This window comes from Oncorhynchus tshawytscha, unplaced genomic scaffold (genome assembly GCF_018296145.1).
Source record: "Oncorhynchus tshawytscha isolate Ot180627B unplaced genomic scaffold, Otsh_v2.0 Un_contig_4636_pilon_pilon, whole genome shotgun sequence".
NCBI lineage: Eukaryota > Metazoa > Chordata > Actinopteri > Salmoniformes > Salmonidae > Oncorhynchus > Oncorhynchus tshawytscha.
The window spans coordinates 102,913-130,761 of record NW_024609272.1 but is presented as its reverse complement, the minus strand read 5'-3'; the positions used below and the strand labels follow the sequence as shown (position 1 = coordinate 130,761).

The window sequence follows — 27,849 nt, the reverse complement described above, 5'->3', positions numbered from 1 at the left end:
GCACCACGGTAGGTGTGTGTCTCAGTGTCCAGGTGTGTACAGGACCAGATCCATGTTTAGCTAGCACCACGGTAGGTGTGTGTCTCAGTGTCCAGGTGTGTACAGGACCAGATCCATGTTTAGCTAGCACCACGGTAGGTGTGTGTCTCAGTGTCCAGGTGTGTACAGGACCAGATCCCTGTTTAGCTAGCACCACGGTAGGTGTGTGTCTCAGTGTCCAGGTGTGTACAGGACCAGATCCATGTTTAGCTAGCACCACGGTAGGTGTGTGTCTCAGTGTCCAGGTGTGTACAGGACCAGATCCATGTTTAGCTAGCACCACAGTAGGTGTGTGTCTCAGTGTCCAGGTGTGTACAGGACCAGATCCATGTTTAGCTAGCACCACGGTAGGTGTGTGTCTCAGTGTCCAGGTGTGTACAGGACCAGATCCCTGTTTAGCTAGCACCACGGTAGGTGTGTGTCTCAGTGTCCAGGACCAGATCCATGTTTAGCTAGCACCACGGTAGGTGTGTGTCTCAGTGTCCAGGTGTGTACAGGTGTCTCCAGATAGCGTAGTAGTGTGTAGCTGCTCCCATGGCAACGAACAGGTGCCAGATGGCGTGAGCGAACGGGACGACTCCATCGCTCTTAAAGAAGGCCACACCCACTACGTAGAAAATCCCACCCACCGCCAGCTCACACAAACCTGCCCTGTCCGCCTGCAACAAACACACACACGATCAGGGTTTAGGGGATAAAATCCTTTGAAAGCTTGAACATTGACTTTAGGTAAATGTTTCTGGACAATCAATGGTGTGTGTGTGTGTTACCATGGACAGGATGACAAGTGCAGGCCCCGCCCCCATGGCCACGTATCCTAGTAACTCCAACAGTTTATACCTGCAGGGAGTGACATCACCTGAGATTATTAACATCAGGGAGAGTGGTGTGTGTGTGTACGTGCGTGCGCGTGAGTGTGTGTGTGTGTGGTACCTCTCGTGGAAGTAGAAGACGTATGTGGAGCCGATAACTGCCATGATCCAGATAATCCATCGCATGTGACTCGACCACGGACCCAACTCCCTCAGCATCAACCTAGAAACCACGGACCCAACTCCTCATCATCAACCCAGAAACACATGACCACGGACCCAACTCCCTCAGCATCAACCTAGAAACACATGACCACGGACCCAACTCCTCAGCATCAACCTAGAAACCACGGACCCAACTCCCTCATCATCAACCCAGAAACAAATGACCACGGACCCAACTCCTCAGCATCAACCTAGAAACCACGGACACAACTCCCTCAGCATCAACCCAGAAACACGTGACCACGGACCCAACTCCCTCAGCATCAACCTAGAAACACATGACCACGGACCCAACTCCTCAGCATCAACCTAGAAACACATGACCACGGACCCAACTCCCTCAGCATCAACCCAGAAACACATGACCACAGACCCAACTCCCTCATCATCAACCTAGAAACCACGGACCCAACTCCCTCAGCATCAACCCAGAAACACGTGACCACGGACCCAACTCCCTCAGCATCAACCTAGAAACACATGACCACGGACCCAACTCCCTCAGCATCAACCTAGAAACACATGACCACGGACCCAACTCCTCAGCATCAACCCAGAAACACATGACCACGGACCCAACTCCCTCATCATCAACCTAGAAACCACGGACCCAACTCCCTCAGCATCAACCTAGAAACACATGACCACGGACCCAACTCCCTCAGCATCAACCTAGAAACACATGACCACGGACCCAACTCCCTCAGCATCAACCTAGAAACCACGGACCCAACTCCCTCAGCATCAACCTAGAAACCACGGACCCAACTCCCTCAGCATCAACCCAGAAACACATGACCACGGACCCAACTCCCTCAGCATCAACCTAGAAACACATGACCACGGACCCAACTCCCTCAGCATCAACCTAGAAACACATGACCACGGACCCAACTCCCTCAGCATCAACCTAGAAACACATGACCACGGACCCAACTCCCTCAGCATCAACCCAGAAACACATGACCACGGACCCAACTCCCTCAGCATCAACCCAGAAACACGTGACCACGGACCCAACTCCCTCAGCATCAACCTAGAAACACATGACCACGGACCCAACTCCCTCAGCATCAACCTAGAAACACATGACCACGGACCCAACTCCCTCAGCATCAACCCAGAAACACATGACCACGGACCCAACTCCCTCATCATCAACCTAGAAACCACGGACCCAACTCCCTCAGCATCAACCCAGAAACACGTGACCACGGACCCAACTCCCTCAGCATCAACCTAGAAACACATGACCACGGACCCAACTCCCTCAGCATCAACCTAGAAACACATGACCACGGACCCAACTCCTCATCATCAACCTAGAAACCACGGACCCAACTCCCTCAGCATCAACCTAGAAACACATGACCACGGACCCAACTCCCTCAGCATCAACCTAGAAACACATGACCACGGACCCAACTCCCTCAGCATCAACCTAGAAACCACGGACCCAACTCCCCCAGCATCAACCTAGAAACCACGGACCCAACTCCCTCAGCATCAACCCAGAAACACATGACCACGGACCCAACTCCCTCAGCATCAACCTAGAAACACATGACCACGGACCCAACTCCCTCAGCATCAACCTAGAAACACATGACCACGGACCCAACTCCCTCAGCATCAACCCAGAAACACATGACCACGGACCCAACTCCCTCATCATCAACCTAGAAACCACGGACCCAACTCCCTCACACCCAGAAACACGTGACCACGGACCCAACTCCCTCAGCATCAACCTAGAAACACATGACCACGGACCCAACTCCCTCAGCATCAACCCAGAAACACATGACCACGGACCCAACTCCCTCATCATCAACCTAGAAACCACGGACCCAACTCCCTCAGCATCAACCTAGAAACACATGACCACGGACCCAACTCCCTCAGCATCAACCTAGAAACCACGGACCCAACTCCCTCATCATCAACCCAGAAACACATGACCACGGACCCAACTCCCTCAGCATCAACCTAGAAACCACGGACCCAACTCCCTCAGCATCAACCCAGAAACACGTGACCACGGACCCAACTCCCTCAGCATCAACCTAGAAACACATGACCACGGACCCAACTCCCTCAGCATCAACCTAGAAACACATGACCACGGACCCAACTCCCTCAGCATCAACCCAGAAACACATGACCACGGACCCAACTCCCTCAGAAACCTAGAAACCACGGACCCAACTCCCTCAGCATCAACCCAGAAACACGTGACCACGGACCCAACTCCCTCAGCATCAACCTAGAAACACATGACCACGGACCCAACTCCCTCAGCATCAACCTAGAAACACATGACCACGGACCCAACTCCCTCAGCATCAACCCAGAAACACATGACCACGGACCCAACTCCCTCATCATCAACCTAGAAACCACGGACCCAACTCCAACTCCCTCAGCATCAACCTAGAAACACATGACCACGGACCCAACTCCCTCAGCATCAACCTAGAAACACATGACCACGGACCCAACTCCCTCAGCATCAACCCAGAAACACATGACCACGGACCCAACTCCCTCAGCATCAACCCAGAAACACATGACCACGGACCCAACTCCCTCATCATCAACCTAGAAACCACGGACCCAACTCCCTCATCATCACCCAGAAACACGTGACCACGGACCCAACTCCCTCAGCATCAACCTAGAAACACATGACCACGGACCCAACTCCCTCAGCATCAACCCAGAAACACATGACCACGGACCCAACTCCCTCATCATCAACCTAGAAACCACGGACCCAACTCCCTCAGCATCAACCTAGAAACACATGACCACGGACCCAACTCCCTCAGCATCAACCTAGAAACACATGACCACGGACCCAACTCCCTCAGCATCAACCTAGAAACCACGGACCCAACTCCTCATCATCAACCCAGAAACACGGACCACGGACCCAACTCCCTCAGCATCAACCTAGAAACACATGACCACGGACCCAACTCCCTCAGCATCAACCTAGAAACACATGACCACGGACCCAACTCCCTCAGCATCAACCCAGAAACACATGACCACGGACCCAACTCCCTCATCATCAACCTAGAAACCACGGACCCAACTCCCTCATCATCACCCAGAAACACGTGACCACGGACCCAACTCCCTCAGCATCAACCTAGAAACACATGACCACGGACCCAACTCCCTCAGCATCAACCCAGAAACACATGACCACGGACCCAACTCCTCATCATCAACCTAGAAACCACGGACCCAACTCCCTCAGCATCAACCTAGAAACACATGACCACGGACCCAACTCCCTCAGCATCAACCTAGAAACACATGACCACGGACCCAACTCCCTCAGCATCAACCTAGAAACCACGGACCCAACTCCCTCATCATCAACCCAGAAACACATGACCACGGACCCAACTCCCTCAGCATCAACCTAGAAACACATGACCACGGACCCAACTCCCTCAGCATCAACCTAGAAACCACGGACCCAACTCCCTCATCATCAACCCAGAAACACATGACCACGGACCCAACTCCCTCAGCATCAACCTAGAAACCACGGACCCAACTCCCTCAGCATCAACCCAGAAACACGTGACCACGGACCCAACTCCCTCAGCATCAACCTAGAAACACATGACCACGGACCCAACTCCCTCAGCATCAACCTAGAAACACATGACCACGGACCCAACTCCCTCAGCATCAACCCAGAAACACATGACCACGGACCCAACTCCTCATCATCAACCTAGAAACCACGGACCCAACTCCCTCATCATCAACCTAGAAACCACGGACCCAACTCCCTCAGCATCAACCCAGAAACACGTGACCACGGACCCAACTCCCTCAGCATCAACCTAGAAACACATGACCACGGACCCAACTCCCTCAGCATCAACCTAGAAACACATGACCACGGACCCAACTCCCTCAGCATCAACCCAGAAACACATGACCACGGACCCAACTCCCTCATCATCAACCTAGAAACCACGGACCCAACTCCCTCAGCATCAACCTAGAAACACATGACCACGGACCCAACTCCCTCAGCATCAACCTAGAAACACATGACCACGGACCCAACTCCCTCAGCATCAACCTAGAAACCACGGACCCAACTCCCTCATCATCAACCCAGAAACAAATGACCACGGACCCAACTCCCTCAGCATCAACCTAGAAACCACGGACCCAACTCCCTCAGCATCAACCCAGAAACACGTGACCACGGACCCAACTCCCTCAGCATCAACCTAGAAACACATGACCACGGACCCAACTCCCTCAGCATCAACCTAGAAACACATGACCACGGACCCAACTCCCTCAGCATCAACCTAGAAACCACGGACCCAACTCCCTCATCATCAACCCAGAAACAAATGACCACGGACCCAACTCCCTCAGCATCAAACTAGAAACCACGGACCCAACTCCCTCAGCATCAACCAAGAAACACATGACCACGGACCCAACTCCCTCAGCATCAACCTAGAAACACATGACCACGGACCCAACTCCCTCAGCATCAACCTAGAAACCACGGACCCAACTCCCTCAGCATCAACCTAGAAACACATGACCACGGACCCAACTCCCTCAGCATCAACCTAGAAACACATGACCACGGACCCAACTCCCTCAGCATCAACCTAGAAACCACGGACCCAACTCCCTCATCATCAACCCAGAAACACATGACCACGGACCCAACTCCCTCAGCATCAACCTAGAAACACATGACCACGGACCCAACTCCCTCAGCATCAACCTAGAAACCACGGACCCAACTCCCTCAGCATCAACCCAGAAACACATGACCACGGACCCAACTCCCTCAGCATCAACCTAGAAACCACGGACCCAACTCCCTCAGCATCAACCAGAAACACGGACCACACCCAACTCCCTCAGCATCAACCTAGAAACACATGACCACGGACCCAACTCCCTCAGCATCAACCTAGAAACACATGACCACGGACCCAACTCCCTCAGCATCAACCTAGAAACCACGGACCCAACTCCCTCAGCATCAACCCAGAAACACGTGACCACGGACCCAACTCCCTCAGCATCAACCTAGAAACACATGACCACGGACCCAACTCCCTCAGCATCAACCTAGAAACACATGACCACGGACCCAACTCCCTCAGCATCAACCCAGAAACACATGACCACGGACCCAACTCCCTCATCATCAACCTAGAAACCACGGACCCAACTCCCTCAGCATCAACCTAGAAACACATGACCACGGACCCAACTCCCTCAGCATCAACCTAGAAACACATGACCACGGACCCAACTCCTCAGCATCAACCTAGAAACCACGGACCCAACTCCCTCATCATCAACCCAGAAACACATGACCACGGACCCAACTCCCTCAGCATCAACCTAGAAACCAACCCAACTCCCTCAGCATCAACCTAGAAACACGTGACCACGGACCCAACTCCCTCAGCATCAACCTAGAAACACATGACCACGGACCCAACTCCCTCAGCATCAACCTAGAAACACATGACCACGGACCCAACTCCCTCAGCATCAACCCAGAAACACATGACCACGGACCCAACTCCCTCATCATCAACCTAGAAACCACGGACCCAACTCCCTCAGCATCAACCCAGAAACACGTGACCACGGACCCAACTCCCTCAGCATCAACCTAGAAACACATGACCACGGACCCAACTCCCTCAGCATCAACCTAGAAACACATGACCACGGACCCAACTCCCTCAGCATCAACCCAGAAACACATGACCACGGACCCAACTCCCTCATCATCAACCTAGAAACCACGGACCCAACTCCCTCAGCATCAACCTAGAAACACATGACCACGGACCCAACTCCCTCAGCATCAACCTAGAAACACATGACCACGGACCCAACTCCCTCAGCATCAACCTAGAAACCACGGACCCAACTCCCTCAGCATCAACCTAGAAACCACGGACCCAACTCCCTCATCATCAACCCAGAAACACATGACCACGGACCCAACTCCCTCAGCATCAACCTAGAAACCACGGACCCAACTCCCTCAGCATCAACCTAGAAACCACGGACCCAACTCCTCCCTCAGCATCAACCTAGAAACCACGGACCCAACTCCCTCAGCATCAACCCAGAAACACATGACCACGGACCCAACTCCCTCAGCATCAACCTAGAAACACATGACCACGGACCCAACTCCTCAGCATCAACCTAGAAACACATGACCACGGACCCAACTCCCTCAGCATCAACCTAGAAACACATGACCACGGACCCAACTCCCTCAGCATCAACCTAGAAACACATGACCACGGACCCAACTCCCTCAGCATCAACCTAGAAACACATGACCACGGACCCAACTCCCTCAGCATCAACCTAGAAACCACGGACCCAACTCCCTCATCATCAACCCAGAAACACATGACCACGGACCCAACTCCCTCAGCATCAACCTAGAAACACATGACCACGGACCCAACTCCCTCAGCATCAACCTAGAAACCACGGACCCAACTCCCTCAGCATCAACCTAGAAACACATGACCACGGACCCAACTCCCTCAGCATCAACCTAGAAACCACGGACCCAACTCCCTCATCATCAACCTAGAAACCACGGACCCAACTCCCTCAGCATCAACCCAGAAACACGTGACCACGGACCCAACTCCCTCAGCATCAACCTAGAAACACATGACCACGGACCCAACTCCCTCAGCATCAACCTAGAAACACATGACCACGGACCCAACTCCCTCAGCATCAACCTAGAAACACATGACCACGGACCCAACTCCCTCAGCATCAACCTAGAAACCACGGACCCAACTCCCTCAGCATCAACCTAGAAACACATGACCACGGACCCAACTCCCTCAGCATCAACCTAGAAACACATGACCACGGACCCAACTCCCTCAGCATCAACCTAGAAACCACGGACCCAACTCCCTCATCATCAACCCAGAAACACATGACCACGGACCCAACTCCCTCAGCATCAACCTAGAAACACATGACCACGGACCCAACTCCCTCAGCATCAACCTAGAAACACATGACCACGGACCCAACTCCCTCAGCATCAACCCAGAAACACATGACCACGGACCCAACTCCCTCAGCATCAACCTAGAAACCACGGACCCAACTCCCTCAGCATCAACCTAGAAACACATGACCACGGACCCAACTCCCTCAGCATCAACCCAGAAACACATGACCACGGACCCAACTCCCTCAGCATCAACCTAGAAACACATGACCACGGACCCAACTCCCTCAGCATCAACCTAGAAACACATGACCACGGACCCAACTCCCTCAGCATCAACCTCCCACGGACCCAACTCCCTCAGCATCAACCTAGAAACACATGACCACGGACCCAACTCCCTCAGCATCAACCCAGAAACACATGACCACGGACCCAACTCCCTCAGCATCAACCTAGAAACCACGGACCCAACTCCCTCAGCATCAACCTAGAAACACATGACCACGGACCCAACTCCCTCAGCATCAACCTAGAAACACATGACCACGGACCCAACTCCCTCAGCATCAACCTAGAAACCACGGACCCAACTCCCTCAGCATCCCTAGAAACCACGGACCCAACTCCCTCAGCATCAACCCAGAAACACATGACCACGGACCCAACTCCTCAGCATCAACCTAGAAACCACGGACCCAACTCCCTCAGCATCAACCTAGAAACCAACCACGGACCCAACTCCCTCAGCATCAACCTAGAAACACATGACCACGGACCCAACTCCCTCAGCATCAACCTAGAAACCACGGACCCAACTCCCTCAGCATCAACCCAGAAACACATGACCACGGACCCAACTCCCTCAGCATCAACCTAGAAACACATGACCACGGACCCAACTCCCTCAGCATCAACCTAGAAACACATGACCACGGACCCAACTCCTCAGCATCAACCTAGAAACACATGACCACGGACCCAACTCCCTCATCATCAACCTAGAAACCACGGACCCAACTCCCTCAGCATCAACCAGAAACACATGACCACGGACCCAACTCCCTCAGCATCAACCTAGAAACACATGACCACGGACCCAACTCCCTCAGCATCAACCCAGAAACACATGACCACGGACCCAACTCCCTCATCATCAACCTAGAGAAACCACGGACCCAACTCCCTCAGCATCAACCTAGAAACACATGACCACGGACCCAACTCCCTCAGCATCAACCTAGAAACACATGACCACGGACCCAACTCCCTCAGCATCAACCTAGAAACCACGGACCCAACTCCTCAGCATCAACCCAGAAACACATGACCACGGACCCAACTCCCTCAGCATCAACCTAGAAACACATGACCACGGACCCAACTCCCTCAGCATCAACCTAGAAACCACGGACCCAACTCCCTCATCATCAACCCAGAAACACATGACCACGGACCCAACTCCCTCAGCATCAACCTAGAAACCACGGACCCAACTCCCTCAGCATCAACCCAGAAACACGTGACCACGGACCCAACTCCCTCAGCATCAACCTAGAAACACATGACCACGGACCCAACTCCCTCAGCATCAACCTAGAAACACATGACCACGGACCCAACTCCCTCAGCATCAACCCAGAAACACATGACCACGGACCCAACTCCCTCATCATCAACCTAGAAACCACGGACCCAACTCCCTCATCATCAACCTAGAAACCACGGACCCAACTCCCTCAGCATCAACCCAGAAACACGGACCACGGACCCAACTCCCTCAGCATCAACCTAGAAACACATGACCACGGACCCAACTCCCTCAGCATCAACCTAGAAACACATGACCACGGACCCAACTCCCTCAGCATCAACCCAGAAACACATGACCACGGACCCAACTCCCTCAGCATCAACCTAGAAACCACGGACCCAACTCCCTCAGCATCAACCTAGAAACACATGACCACGGACCCAACTCCCTCAGCATCAACCTAGAAACACATGACCACGGACCCAACTCCCTCAGCATCAACCTAGAAACCACGGACCCAACTCCCTCAGCATCAACCTAGAAACACATGACCACGGACCCAACTCCCTCAGCATCAACCTAGAAACACATGACCACGGACCCAACTCCCTCAGCATCAACCCAGAAACACATGACCACGGACCCAACTCCCTCATCATCAACCTAGAAACCACGGACCCAACTCCCTCAGCATCAACCTAGAAACACATGACCACGGACCCAACTCCCTCAGCATCAACCTAGAAACCACGGACCCAACTCCCTCATCATCAACCCAGAAACAAATGACCACGGACCCAACTCCCTCAGCATCAACCTAGAAACCACGGACCCAACTCCCTCAGCATCAACCCAGAAACACGTGACCACGGACCCAACTCCCTCAGCATCAACCTAGAAACACATGACCACGGACCCAACTCCCTCAGCATCAACCTAGAAACACATGACCACGGACCCAACTCCCCAGCATCAACCCAGAAACACATGACCACGGACCCAACTCCCTCAGCATCAACCTAGAAACCACGGACCCAACTCCCTCAGCATCAACCCAGAAACACGTGACCACGGACCCAACTCCCTCAGCATCAACCTAGAAACACATGACCACGGACCCAACTCCCTCAGCATCAACCTAGAAACACATGACCACGGACCCAACTCCCTCAGCATCAACCCAGAAACACATGACCACGGACCCAACTCCCTCATCATCAACCTAGAAACCACGGACCCAACTCCCTCAGCATCAACCTAGAAACACATGACCACGGACCCAACTCCTCAGCATCAACCTAGAAACCACGGACCCAACTCCCTCAGCATCAACCTAGAAACACATGACCACGGACCCAACTCCCTCAGCATCAACCTAGAAACACATGACCACGGACCCAACTCCCTCAGCATCAACCCAGAAACACATGACCACGGACCCAACTCCCTCATCATCAACCTAGAAACCATCACCCAACTCCCTCAGAAACCTACACATGACCACGGACCCAACTCCCTCAGCATCAACCTAGAAACCACGGACCCAACTCCCTCAGCATCAACCTAGAAACCACGGACCCAACTCCCTCATCATCAACCCAGAAACACATGACCACGGACCCAACTCCCTCAGCATCAACCTAGAAACCACGGACCCAACTCCCTCAGCATCAACCTAGAAACACATGACCACGGACCCAACTCCCTCAGCATCAACCTAGAAACACATGACCACGGACCCAACTCCCTCAGCATCAACCTAGAAACACATGACCACGGACCCAACTCCTCAGCATCAACCTAGAAACACATGACCACGGACCCAACTCCCTCAGCATCAACCTAGAAACACGTGACCACGGACCCAACTCCCTCAGCATCAACCTAGAAACACATGACCACGGACCCAACTCCCTCAGCATCAACCTAGAAACACATGACCACGGACCCAACTCCCTCAGCATCAACCTAGAAACACATGACCACGGACCCAACTCCCTCAGCATCAACCTAGAAACCACGGACCCAACTCCCTCAGCATCAACCCAGAAACACATGACCACGGACCCAACTCCCTCAGCATCAACCTAGAAACACATGACCACGGACCCAACTCCCTCAGCATCAACCTAGAAACACATGACCACGGACCCAACTCCCTCAGCATCAACCCAGAAACACATGACCACGGACCCAACTCCCTCATCATCAACCTAGAAACCACGGACCCAACTCCCTCAGCATCAACCTAGAAACACATGACCACGGACCCAACTCCCTCAGCATCAACCTAGAAACACATGACCACGGACCCAACTCCCTCAGCATCAACCCAGAAACACATGACCACGGACCCAACTCCCTCATCATCAACCTAGAAACCACGGACCCAACTCCCTCAGCATCAACCTAGAAACACGTGACCACGGACCCAACTCCCTCAGCATCAACCTAGAAACACATGACCACGGACCCAACTCCCTCAGCATCAACCCAGAAACACATGACCACGGACCCAACTCCCTCATCATCAACCTAGAAACCACGGACCCAACTCCCTCAGCATCAACCTAGAAACACATGACCACGGACCCAACTCCCTCAGCATCAACCTAGAAACCACGGACCCAACTCCCTCATCATCAACCCAGAAACACATGACCACGGACCCAACTCCCTCAGCATCAACCTAGAAACCACGGACCCAACTCCCTCAGCATCAACCCAGAAACACGGACCACGGACCCAACTCCCTCAGCATCAACCTAGAAACACATGACCACGGACCCAACTCCTCAGCATCAACCTAGAAACACATGACCACGGACCCAACTCCCTCAGCATCAACCTAGAAACACATGACCACGGACCCAACTCCCTCAGCATCAACCTAGAAACCACGGACCCAACTCCCTCATCATCAACCTAGAAACACATGACCACGGACCCAACTCCCTCAGCATCAACCTAGAAACACATGACCACGGACCCAACTCCCTCAGCATCAACCTAGAAACACATGACCACGGACCCAACTCCCTCAGCATCAACCTAGAAACACATGACCACGGACCCAACTCCCTCAGCATCAACCTAGAAACCACGGACCCAACTCCCTCAGCATCAACCTAGAAACCACGGACCCAACTCCCTCAGCATCAACCCAGAAACACATGACCACGGACCCAACTCCCTCAGCATCAACCTAGAAACCACGGACCCAACTCCTCATCATCAACCTAGAAACCACAGACCCAACTCCCTCAGCATCAACCTAGAAACCCACGGACCCAACTCCCTCAGCATCAACCTAGAAACACATGACCACGGACCCAACTCCCTCAGCATCAACCTAGAAACCATGACCACGGACCCAACTCCCTCAGCAAACCTAGAAACACATGACCACGGACCCAACTCCCTCAGCATCAACCTAGAAACCACGGACCCAACTCCCTCAGCATCAACCCAGAAACACATGACCACGGACCCAACTCCCTCAGCATCAACCTAGAAACACATGACCACGGACCCAACTCCCTCAGCATCAACCTAGAAACACATGACCACGGACCCAACTCCCTCAGCATCAACCCAGAAACACATGACCACGGACCCAACTCCCTCATCATCAACCTAGAAACCACGGACCCAACTCCCTCAGCATCAACCTAGAAACCACAGACCCAACTCCCTCAGATCAACCCAGAAACACGTGACCACGGACCCAACTCCCTCAGCATCAACCTAGAAACACATGACCACGGACCCAACTCCCTCAGCATCAACCCAGAAACACATGACCACGGACCCAACTCCCTCAGCATCAACCTAGAAACCACGGACCCAACTCCCTCAGCATCAACCTAGAAACACATGACCACGGACCCAACTCCCTCAGCATCAACCTAGAAACCACGGACCCAACTCCCTCATCACCCTACCACGGACCCAACTCCCTCAGCATCAACCCAGAAACACATGACCACGGACCCAACTCCCTCAGCATCAACCTAGAAACCACGGACCCAACTCCCTCAGCATCAACCTAGAAACACATGACCACGGACCCAACTCCCTCAGCATCAACCTAGAAACACATGACCACGGACCCAACTCCCTCAGCATCAACCTAGAAACACATGACCACGGACCCAACTCCCTCAGCATCAACCTAGAAACACATGACCACGGACCCAACTCCCTCAGCATCAACCTAGAAACCCCACGGACCCAACTCCCTCATCATCAACCTAGAAACACATGACCACGGACCCAACTCCCTCAGCATCAACCTAGAAACACATGACCACGGACCCAACTCCCTCAGCATCAACCTAGAAACACATGACCACGGACCCAACTCCCTCAGCATCAACCCAGAAACACATGACCACGGACCCAACTCCCTCATCATCAACCTGAAACCACGGACCCAACTCCCTCATCATCAACCTAGAAACACGTGACCACGGACCCAACTCCCTCAGCATCAACCTAGAAACACATGACCACGGACCCAACTCCCTCAGCATCAACCCAGAAACACATGACCACGGACCCAACTCCCTCAGCATCAACCTAGAAACCACCACGGACCCAACTCCCTCAGCATCGCATCAACCTAGAAACACATGACCACGGACCCAACTCCCTCAGCATCAACCTAGAAACCACGGACCCAACTCCCTCAGCATCAACCTAGAAACACATGACCACGGACCCAACTCCCTCAGCATCAACCTAGAAACCACGGACCCAACTCCCTCAGCATCAACCCAGAAACACGTGACCACGGACCCAACTCCCTCAGCATCAACCTAGAAACACATGACCACGGACCCAACTCCCTCAGCATCAACCTAGAAACACATGACCACGGACCCAACTCCCTCAGCATCAACCTAGAAACACATGACCACGGACCCAACTCCCTCATCATCAACCCAGAAACCACGGACCCAACTCCCTCAGCATCAACCTAGAAACACATGACCACGGACCCAACTCCCTCAGCATCAACCTAGAAACACATGACCACGGACCCAACTCCCTCAGCATCAACCTAGAAACACATGACCACGGACCCAACTCCCTCAGCATCAACCCAGAAACACATGACCACGGACCCAACTCCCTCATCATCAACCTAGAAACCACGGACCCAACTCCCTCAGCATCAACCCAGAAACACATGACCACGGACCCAACTCCCTCAGCATCAACCTAGAAACCACGGACCCAACTCCCTCAGCATCAACCCAGAAACACATGACCACGGACCCAACTCCCTCAGCATCAACCTAGAAACCACGGACCCAACTCCCTCAGCATCAACCTAGAAACACATGACCACGGACCCAACTCCCTCAGCATCAACCTAGAAACACATGACCACGGACCCAACTCCCTCAGCATCAACCCAGAAACACATGACCACGGACCCAACTCCCTCAGCATCAACCTAGAAACCACGGACCCAACTCCCTCATCATCAACCCAGAAACACATGACCACGGACCCAACTCCCTCAGCATCAACCTAGAAACACATGACCACGGACCCAACTCCCTCAGCATCAACCCAGAAACACATGACCACGGACCCAACTCCCTCATCATCAACCTAGAAACCACGGACCCAACTCCCTCAGCATCAACCTAGAAACACATGACCACGGACCCAACTCCCTCAGCATCAACCTAGAAACACATGACCACGGACCCAACTCCCTCAGCATCAACCTAGAAACCACGGACCCAACTCCCTCATCATCAACCCAGAAACACATGACCACGGACCCAACTCCCTCAGCATCAACCTAGAAACACATGACCACGGACCCAACTCCCTCAGCATCAACCTAGAAACCACGGACCCAACTCCCTCATCATCAACCCAGAAACACATGACCACGGACCCAACTCCCTCAGCATCAACCTAGAAACCACGGACCCAACTCCCTCAGCATCAACCCAGAAACACGTGACCACGGACCCAACTCCCTCAGCATCAACCTAGAAACACATGACCACGGACCCAACTCCCTCAGCATCAACCTAGAAACACATGACCACGGACCCAACTCCCTCAGCATCAACCTAGAAACCACGGACCCAACTCCTCATCATCAACCTAGAAACCACGGACCCAACTCCCTCAGCATCAACCTAGAAACACGTGACCACGGACCCAACTCCCTCAGCATCAACCTAGAAACACATGACCACGGACCCAACTCCCTCAGCATCAACCTAGAAACACATGACCACGGACCCAACTCCCTCAGCATCAACCTAGAAACCACGGACCCAACTCCCTCAGCATCAACCCAGAAACACATGACCACGGACCCAACTCCCTCAGCATCAACCTAGAAACACATGACCACGGACCCAACTCCCTCAGCATCAACCTAGAAACACATGACCACGGACCCAACTCCCTCAGCATCAACCCAGAAACACATGACCACGGACCCAACTCCCTCATCATCAACCTAGAAACCACGGACCCAACTCCCTCAGCATCAACCTAGAAACACATGACCACGGACCCAACTCCCTCAGCATCAACCTAGAAACCACGGACCCAACTCCCTCAGATCAACCATGACCACGGACCCAACTCCCTCATCATCAACCCAGAAACACATGACCACGGACCCAACTCCCTCAGCATCAACCTAGAAACCACGGACCCAACTCCCTCAGCATCAACCCAGAAACACGTGACCACGGACCCAACTCCCTCAGCATCAACCTAGAAACACATGACCACGGACCCAACTCCCTCAGCATCAACCTAGAAACACATGACCACGGACCCAACTCCCTCAGCATCAACCCAGAAACACATGACCACGGACCCAACTCCCTCATCATCAACCTAGAAACCACGGACCCAACTCCCTCAGCATCAACCCAGAAACACGTGACCACGGACCCAACTCCCTCAGCATCAACCTAGAAACACATGACCACGGACCCAACTCCCTCAGCATCAACCCAGAAACACATGACCACGGACCCAACTCCCTCATCATCAACCTAGAAACCACGGACCCAACTCCCTCATCATCAACCAGAAACACGTGACCACGGACCCAACTCCCTCAGCATCAACCTAGAAACACATGACCACGGACCCAACTCCCTCAGCATCAACCCAGAAACACATGACCACGGACCCAACTCCCTCATCATCAACCTAGAAACCACGGACCCAACTCCCTCAGCATCAACCTAGAAACACATGACCACGGACCCAACTCCCTCAGCATCAACCTAGAAACACATGACCACGGACCCAACTCCCTCAGCATCAACCTAGAAACCACGGACCCAACTCCCTCAGCATCAACCCAGAAACACATGACCACGGACCCAACTCCCTCAGCATCAACCTAGAAACACATGACCACGGACCCAACTCCTCAGCATCAACCTAGAAACACGGACCCAACTCCCTCAGCATCAACCCAGAAACACATGACCACGGACCCAACTCCCTCAGCATCAACCTAGAAACACATGACCACGGACCCAACTCCCTCATCATCAACCTAGAAACCACGGACCCAACTCCCTCAGCATCAACCTAGAAACACATGACCACGGACCCAACTCCCTCAGCATCAACCTAGAAACACATGACCACGGACCCAACTCCCTCAGCATCAACCTAGAAACCACGGACCCAACTCCCTCATCATCAACCCAGAAACACATGACCACGGACCCAACTCCCTCAGCATCAACCTAGAAACACATGACCACGGACCCAACTCCCTCAGCATCAACCTAGAAACCACGGACCCAACTCCCTCATCATCAACCCAGAAACACATGACCACGGACCCAACTCCCTCAGCATCAACCTAGAAACACATGACCACGGACCCAACTCCCTCAGCATCAACCTAGAAACCACGGACCCAACTCCCTCATCATCAACCCAGAAACACATGACCACGGACCCAACTCCCTCAGCATCAACCTAGAAACCACGGACCCAACTCCCTCAGCATCAACCCAGAAACACATGACCACGGACCCAACTCCCTCAGCATCAACCTAGAAACACATGACCACGGACCCAACTCCCTCAGCATCAACCTAGAAACACATGAACACGGACCCAACTCCCTCAGCATCAACCCAGAAACACATGACCACGGACCCAACTCCCTCATCATCAACCTAGAAACCACGGACCCAACTCCCTCAGCATCAACCTAGAAACACGTGACCACGGACCCAACTCCCTCAGCATCAACCTAGAAACACATGACCACGGACCCAACTCCCTCAGCATCAACCCAGAAACACATGACCACGGACCCAACTCCTCAGCATCAACCTAGAAACCACGGACCCAACTCCCTCAGCATCAACCCAGAAACACATGACCACGGACCCAACTCCCTCAGCATCAACCTAGAAACCACGGACCCAACTCCCTCATCATCAACCCAGAAACACATGACCACGGACCCAACTCCCTCAGCATCAACCTAGAAACACATGACCACGGACCCAACTCCCTCAGCATCAACCTAGAAACCACGGACCCAACTCCCTCATCATCAACCCAGAAACACATGACCACGGACCCAACTCCCTCAGCATCAACCTAGAAACCACCACGGACCCAACTCCCTCAGCATCAACCCAGAAACACGTGACCACGGACCCAACTCCCTCAGCATCAACCTAGAAACACATGACCACGGACCCAACTCCCTCAGCATCAACCTAGAAACACATGACCACGGACCCAACTCCCTCAGCATCAACCTAGAAACACGGACCCAACTCCCTCAGCATCAACCTAGAAACCACGGACCCAACTCCCTCAGCATCAACCCAGAAACACGTGACCACGGACCCAACTCCCTCAGCATCAACCTAGAAACACATGACCACGGACCCAACTCCCTCAGCATCAACCTAGAAACACATGACCACGGACCCAACTCCCTCAGCATCAACCTAGAAACACATGACCACGGACCCAACTCCCTCAGCATCAACCCAGAAACACATGACCACGGACCCAACTCCCTCATCATCAACCTAGAAACCACGGACCCAACTCCTCAGCATCAACCCAGAAACACGTGACCACGGACCCAACTCCCTCAGCATCAACCTAGAAACACATGACCACGGACCCAACTCCCTCAGCATCAACCTAGAAACACACGACCACGGACCCAACTCCCTCAGCATCAACCCAGAAACACATGACCACGGACCCAACTCCCTCATCATCAACCTAGAAACCACGGACCCAACTCCCTCAGCATCAACCTAGAAACACATGACCACGGACCCAACTCCCTCAGCATCAACCTAGAAACCACGGACCCAACTCCTCAGCATCAACCTAGAAACCACGGACCCAACTCCCTCATCATCAACCCAGAAACACATGACCACGGACCCAACTCCCTCAGCATCAACCTAGAAACCACGGACCCAACTCCCTCAGCATCAACCCAGAAACACGTGACCACGGACCCAACTCCCTCAGCATCAACCTAGAAACACATGACCACGGACCCAACTCCCTCAGCATCAACCTAGAAACACATGACCACAGACCCAACTCCCTCAGCATCAACCTAGAAACACATGACCACGGACCCAACTCCCTCAGCATCAACCTAGAAACACATGACCACGGACCCAACTCCCTCAGCATCAACCCAGAAACACATGACCACGGACCCAACTCCCTCATCATCAACCTAGAAACCACGGACCCAACTCCCTCATCATCACCCAGAAACACGTGACCACGGACCCAACTCCCTCAGCATCAACCTAGAAACACATGACCACGGACCCAACTCCCTCAGCATCAACCCAGAAACACATGACCACGGACCCAACTCCCTCATCATCAACCTAGAAACCACGGACCCAACTCCCTCAGCATCAACCTAGAAACACATGACCACGGACCCAACTCCCTCAGCATCAACCTAGAAACACATGACCACGGACCCAACTCCCTCAGCATCAACCTAGAAACCACGGACCCAACTCCCTCATCATCAACCCAGAAACACATGACCACGGACCCAACTCCCTCAGCATCAACCTAGAAACACATGACCACGGACCCAACTCCCTCAGCATCAACCTAGAAACCACGACCACGACCCAACTCCTCATCATCAACCCAGAAACACATGACCACGGACCCAACTCCCTCAGCATCAACACAGAAACACATGACCACGGACCCAACTCCCTCATCATCAACCTAGAAACCACGGACCCAACTCCCTCAGCATCAACCTAGAAACACATGACCACGGACCCAACTCCCTCAGCATCAACCTAGAAACACATGACCACGGACCCAACTCCCTCAGCATCAACCTAGAAACCACGGACCCAACTCCCTCATCATCAACCCAGAAACACATGACCACGGACCCAACTCCCTCAGCATCAACCTAGAAACACATGACCACGGACCCAACTCCCTCAGCATCAACCTAGAAACCACGGACCCAACTCCCTCATCATCAACCCAGAAACACATGACCACGGACCCAACTCCCTCATCATCAACCTAGAAACCACGGACCCAACTCCCTCAGCATCAACCCAGAAACACGTGACCACGGACCCAACTCCCTCAGCATCAACCTAGAAACACATGACCACGGACCCAACTCCCTCAGCATCAACCTAGAAACCACGGACCCCTCACGGACCCAACTCCCTCAGCATCAACCCAGAAACACATGACCACGGACCCAACTCCCTCATCATCAACCTAGAAACCACGGACCCAACTCCCTCAGCATCAACCTAGAAACACATGACCACGGACCCAACTCCCTCAGCATCAACCTAGAAACCACGGACCCAACTCCCTCAGCATCAACCTAGAAACCACGGACCCAACTCCCTCAGCATCAACCCAGAAACACATGACCACGGACCCAACTCCCTCATCATCAACCTAGAAACCACGGACCCAACTCCCTCAGCATCAACCTAGAAACACATGACCACGGACCCAACTCCCTCAGCATCAACCTAGAAACACATGACCACGGACCCAACTCCCTCAGCATCAACCTAGAAACCACGGACCCAACTCCCTCATCATCAACCCAGAAACACATGACCACGGACCCAACTCCCTCAGCATCAACCTAGAAACACATGACCACGGACCCAACTCCCTCATCATCAACCTAGAAACCACGGACCCAACTCCCTCAGCATCAACCTAGAAACACATGACCACGGACCCAACTCCTCAGCATCAACCTAGAAACACATGACCACGGACCCAACTCCCTCAGCATCAACCTAGAAACCACGGACCCAACTCCCTCATCATCAACCCAGAAACACATGACCACGGACCCAACTCCCTCAGCATCAACCTAGAAACACATGACCACGGACCCAACTCCCTCAGCATCAACCTAGAAACCACGGACCCAACTCCCTCATCATCAACCCAGAAACACATGACCACGGACCCAACTCCCTCAGCATCAACCTAGAAACACATGACCACGGACCCAACTCCCTCAGCATCAACCTAGAAACCACGGACCCAACTCCCTCATCATCAACCCAGAAACACATGACCACGGACCCAACTCCCTCAGCATCAACCTAGAAACCACGGACCCAACTCCCTCAGCATCAACCCAGAAACACGTGACCACGGACCCAACTCCCTCAGCATCAACCTAGAAACACATGACCACGGACCCAACTCCCTCAGCATCAACCTAGAAACACATGACCACGGACCCAACTCCCTCATCATCAACCTAGAAACCACGGACCCAACTCCCTCATCATCAACCTAGAAACCACGGACCCAACTCCCTCAGCATCAACCCAGAAACACGTGACCACGGACCCAACTCCCTCAGCATCAACCTAGAAACACATGACCACGGACCCAACTCCCTCAGCATCAACCTAGAAACACATGACCACGGACCCAACTCCCTCAGCATCAACCCAGAAACACATGACCACGGACCCAACTCCCTCATCATCAACCTAGAAACCACGGACCCAACTCCCTCAGCATCAACCTAGAAACACATGACCACGGACCCAACTCCCTCAGCATCAACCTAGAAACCACGGACCCAACTCCCTCAGCATCAACCTAGAAACCACGGACCCAACTCCCTCATCATCAACCCAGAAACACATGACCACGGACCCAACTCCCTCAGCATCAACCTAGAAACCACGGACCCAACTCCCTCAGCATCAACCCAGAAACACGTGACCACGGACCCAACTCCCTCAGCATCAACCTAGAAACACATGACCACGGACCCAACTCCCTCAGCATCAACCTAGAAACACATGACCACGGACCCAACTCCCTCAGCATCAACCTAGAAACACACAACTCCTTCTGTCTCAGTATGGGGAACTTCATATGGAAGGTGTACGACAGTGTGATTGGTGGAATAAGTGGGTGGATCATCATCGACGGATGTAACATCAGCGCTCTGTGATTGGTCAGAAAGTTTTGATTGAGCGGTGTTGTTTTTTGTTAACGCGTTTTCATTGGTCAGTTCCTGTGTAGCGATAATGATGCTTTGTTTACGTAGCAGGTTAGGAGAATTAACGTAGCAGGTTAGGAGAATTAATGTAGCAGGTTAGGATAATTAACGTAGCAGGTTAGGAGAATTAACGTAGCAGGTTAGGAGAATTAACGTAGCAGGTTAGGAGAATTAACATAGCAGGTTAGGAGAATTAATGTAGCAGGTTAGGAGAATTAACGTAGCAGGTTAGGAGAATTAATGTAGCAGGTTAGGAGAATTAACGTAGCAGGTTAGGATAATTAATGTAGCAGGTTAGGAGAATTAATGTAGCAGGTTAGGAGAATTAATGTAGCAGGTTAGGAGAATTAACACACACATACACACACCTACCAGGGGGTGTACACACACACACACCTACCAGGAGGTTCACAAACACACACATACACCTACCAGGGGGTGTACACACACACACACACACACCTACCAGGGGGTGCACACACACACCTACCAGGGGGTGTACACACAAACACACACACACCTACCAGGGGGTGCACACACACACACCTACCAGGGGGTGTACACACAAACACACACACACCTACCAGGGGGTGTATACACAAACACACACACACACCTACCAGGGGTGTATATACACACACACACACCTACCAGGGGGTGTATATACACACACACACACCTACCAGGGGGTGTATATACACACACACACACACACACCTACCAGGGGGTGTATACACACACCTACCCGGGGTGTATACACACACCTACCAGGGGGTGTACACACACACACACCTACCAGGGGGTGTACACACACACACCTACCAGGGGGTGTATATACACACACCCACCTACCAGGGGTGTATATACACACACCCACCTACCAGGGGGTGTATACACACACACCTACCAGGGGTGTATACACACACCTACCAGGGGTGTACACACACACCTACCAGGGGGTGTATACACACACACCACCTACCAGGGGTGTACCAGGGGTGTACACACACACACCTACCAGGGGGTGTACACACACACACCTACCAGGGGGTGTACACACACACACCTACCAGGGGTGTACACACACACCTACCAGGGGTGTATACACACACACCTACCAGGGGTGTACACACACACACCTACCAGGGGGTGTATACACACACACCTACCAGGGGTGTACACACACACCTACCAGGGGGTGTATACACACACAGTTAGTATACACATACACAGTTAGTATACACCTACCAGGGGTGTACACACACACACCTACCAGGGGGTGTATACACACACACCTACCAGGGGTGTACACACACACCTACCAGGGGTGTACACACACACACACCTACCAGGGGTGTACACACACACACACCTACCAGGGGTGTACACACACACCTACCAGGGGGTGTACACACACCCTACCAGGGGTGTACACACACACCTACCAGGGGTGTACACACACACACACACCTACCAGGGGGTGTACACACACACACACACCTACCAGGGGTTTACACACACACACACCTACCAGGGGGTGTACACACACACACACACCTACCAGGGGGTGTACACACACACACACACCTACCAGGGGGTGTAGGAAGCAGCGATGAAGAAGTAGATGGCCATTCTGTCACACATGTGGAAACGCTGCTCCACTCTACTGTAGAGAGACACAGTTAGTATATATACACACAGTTAATATACACACACAGTTAATATACACACACACAGTTAGTATACACACACAGTTAATATACACACACACAGTTAGTATACACATACACAGTTAGTATACACACACAGTTAATATACACACACACACAGTTAGTATACACACACAGTTAGTATACACACACAGTTAGTATACACACACACACAGTATACACACACACAGTTAGTATACACATACACAGTTAGTATACACACACACAGTTAGTATACACACACACACACACAGTTAGTATACACACACACACACACACAGTATATACACACACACACACACAGTTAGTATACACACACACAGTTAGTATACACACACACAGTTAGTATACACACACACAGTTAGTATACACACACAGTTAATATACACACACACAGTTAGTATACACACACACAGTTAGTATACACACACACAGTTAGTATACACACACACAGTTAATATACACACACAGTTAATATACACACACACAGTTAGTATACACACACACAGTTAGTATACACACACAGTTAGTATACACACACACAGTTAGTATACACACACACACACAGTTAATATACACACACACAGTTAGTATACACACACACAGTTAGTATACACACACACACACACACACAGTTAGTATACACACACACAGTTATATATACACACACACAGTTATATACACACACACAGTAGTATACACACACAGTTATATACACACACAGTTAGTATACACACACACAGTTAGTATACACACACACACAGTTAGTATACACACACACACAGTTACACACACACAGTTAGTATACACACACACACAGTTAGTATACACACACACAGTTAGTATACACACACAGTTAGTATACACACACACACACACACAGTTAGTATACACACACACACACACACACAGTTAGTATACACACACACAGTTAGTATACACACACAGTTAATATACACACACAGTTAGTATACACACACAGTTAGTATACACACACACACACACAGTTAGTATACACACACACAGTTAATATACACACACACAGTTAATATACACACACACAGTATACACACACACAGTTAGTATACACACACACAGTTAGTATACACACACACAGTTAATATACACACACAGTTAGTATACACACACAGTTAGTATACACACACAGTTAGTATACACACACACACACAGTTAGTATACACACACACAGTTAGTATACACACACAGTTAGTATACACACACAGTTAATATACACACACACAGTTAGTATACACACACACAGTTAGTATACACACACAGTTAGTATACACACACACAGTTAGTATATACACACAGTTAATATACACACACAGTTAATATACACACACAGTTAATATACACACATACAGTTAATACACACACACAGTTAGTATACACACACACAGTTAATATACACACACACAGTTAGTATACACACACAGTTAGTACACACACACACAGTTAGTATACACACACACAGTTAATATACACACACACACAGTTAGTATACACACACACAGTTAATATACACACACACAGTTAGTATACACACACACAGTTAATATACACACACAGTTAATACACACACAGTTAATATACACACACACAGTTAATATACACACACAGTTAGTATACACACACAGTTAATACACACACACACAGTTAATATACACACACAGTTAATACACACACACAGTTAATACACACACAGTTAATATACACACACACACACAGTTAGTATACACACACACGGTTAGTATACACACACAGTTAGTATACACACACACAGTTAATATACACACACACACACAGTTAGTATACACACACACGGTTAGTATACACACACAGTTAGTATACACACACACACACACAGTTAGTATACACACACACACACAGTTAATATACACACACAGTTAATATACACACACAGTTAATATACACACATACAGTTAATATACACACACAGTTAGTATACACACACACAGTTAGTATACACACACACACAGTTATATACACACAGTTAATATACACACACACAGTTAGTATACACACACACACACACAGTTATTATACACATGGTTATACATGGTTATTATACACATGGTTATACATGGTTATTATACACATGGTTATTATACACATGGTTATTATACACATGGTTATTATACACATGGTTATTATACACATGGTTATTATACACATGGTTATATACACATGGTTATACATGGTTATTATACACATGGTTATTATACACCTGGTTATTATACACATGGTTATACATGGTTATTATACACATGGTTATTATACACATGGTTATACATGGTTATTATACACATGGTTATTATACACATGGTTATTATACACATGGTTATTATACACATGGTTATTATACAAAGTTATTATAAATGTTATTATACACACAGCTATTATACACAGTTATAGACAGTTATATACACGCAGCTATGATACATAGTTATTATACACACAGTTATTATAAACAGTTCTTGTACACGCAGTTATTATACCCAGTTATTGTACAGTTATTACACACCGTTATTATACACAGTTATACACGGTTATTATACCTAGTTATTATACACAGTTATACACGGTTATTATACCTAGTTATTATACATGGTTATACACAGTTATTATACTCGGTTATTAGAAACAGTTAGTGATCTCTCTTTAATGTTGCAGTGTGTTGCTGACACTAAGAGTTGGCCTGATTCTGATCTCTTTAATGTTGCAGTGTGTTGCTGACGCTAAGAGTTGGCCTGATTCTGATCTCACTTTAATGTTGCAGTGTGTTGCTGACGCTAAGAGTTGGCCTGATTCTGATCTCACTTTAATGTTGCAGTGTGTTGCTGACGCTAGGAGTTGGCCTGATTCTGATCTCTTTAATGTTGCAGTGTGTTGCTGACGCTAGGAGTTGGCCTGATTCTGATCTCACTTTAATGTTGCAGTGTGTTGCTGACGCTAGGAGTTGGCCTGATTCTGATCTCTTTAATGTTGCAGTGTGTGCTGACTGGTAAAGCACAGGAGGCATATTCAGCTCTTGGTGTAGCCGACAGTGTCAGTTATGATAAGGTTAAAACGGCTGTTACAGATTTACCAACTGGTTCCTGAGGCTTAACGTCAACGATTTACAACTTTAAAAAAGGCTGATTAACAGACTCATGTTGAGTTTACGCCAGAGTTCTCTTCATAGTTTAAATCGCTGGTGTTCCGCCTCTGCGGTTCCGACTTTCCAGGGGCTGTGTGATCTGATTATGCTAGAGCAATTTAAAGGACACAATCCCTGATCGTATAGCTACTGTACGTACATTAAGGAAGGAAAAGTTAAGACTGTCTCTGAAGCTGCGGTTTTGGTGGACGAGTATGTTTTGACTCACGAAAGTGTCTTTGCAGAGCACTGTATTCAGAGTGAGTGGGTGCATTCAGGGGAAGATTTGGGCCCTGCCCACTCAGACACTGGTCCACGGGTTCCATTCATCTAGGGTTGAGTCTGGCTCCCGTGGTTAAGCTGACTTCAGTCAAGAGTGTCACTACTGTCAGGGTTCCGATCATTAGAAAAAGCTTCTCAGGGCTGAGAGTAAATTCAGTACTCGTGCTAAAGTTAACCATAAGCCTATGGCGTTAGCAGCACCTGTCCCACATCAGGTCACTCCTGTCACTCCGTCTCAGGCCCAGGGGCATGTGAAAGTCCCAATTGATCCAGACTATTTACCTTTCATTACGGAGGGTTTTAGTATCTCTGTTAGGAAGTAACGACCCAGTGCCATTGAAGATCCTGAGACACAGGTGCCTCTGAGTTGTTTGTGTTGGAGTCTGTGTTACCCTTCTCTGCTGAGACTGATTCAGGGAATAGTGTTCTAATTAGGGGAATAGTGTTCTAATTAGGG

General features: G+C 50.8%; 1 protein-coding gene across 5 annotated transcripts in view; it reads right to left on the bottom strand.

Annotated features, from left to right (window-relative positions):
* Positions 1–250: 250 nt before the first annotated feature.
* Positions 251–27,849, bottom strand: part of LOC112241625 (monocyte to macrophage differentiation factor 2-like) — a 41,183-nt gene continuing 13,584 nt past the window's right edge. For 2 of the 5 annotated variants that reach the window (XM_042314735.1, XM_042314733.1), the window contains exons 4-7: positions 23,809–23,883; positions 973–1,074; positions 810–879; positions 251–698 (exon numbers count right to left, since the gene is read on the bottom strand). In XM_042314735.1, coding sequence (XP_042170669.1) covers positions 516–698; positions 810–879; positions 973–1,074; positions 23,809–23,883 — 430 coding nt within the window. In that variant the 3' untranslated portion in view covers positions 251–515. Of the gene's footprint in view, positions 699–809; positions 1,075–23,808; positions 23,884–27,849 lie in introns of all 5 variants that reach the window. The other 3 variants (XM_042314734.1, XM_042314732.1, XM_042314736.1) reach the window with 3 other exon arrangements.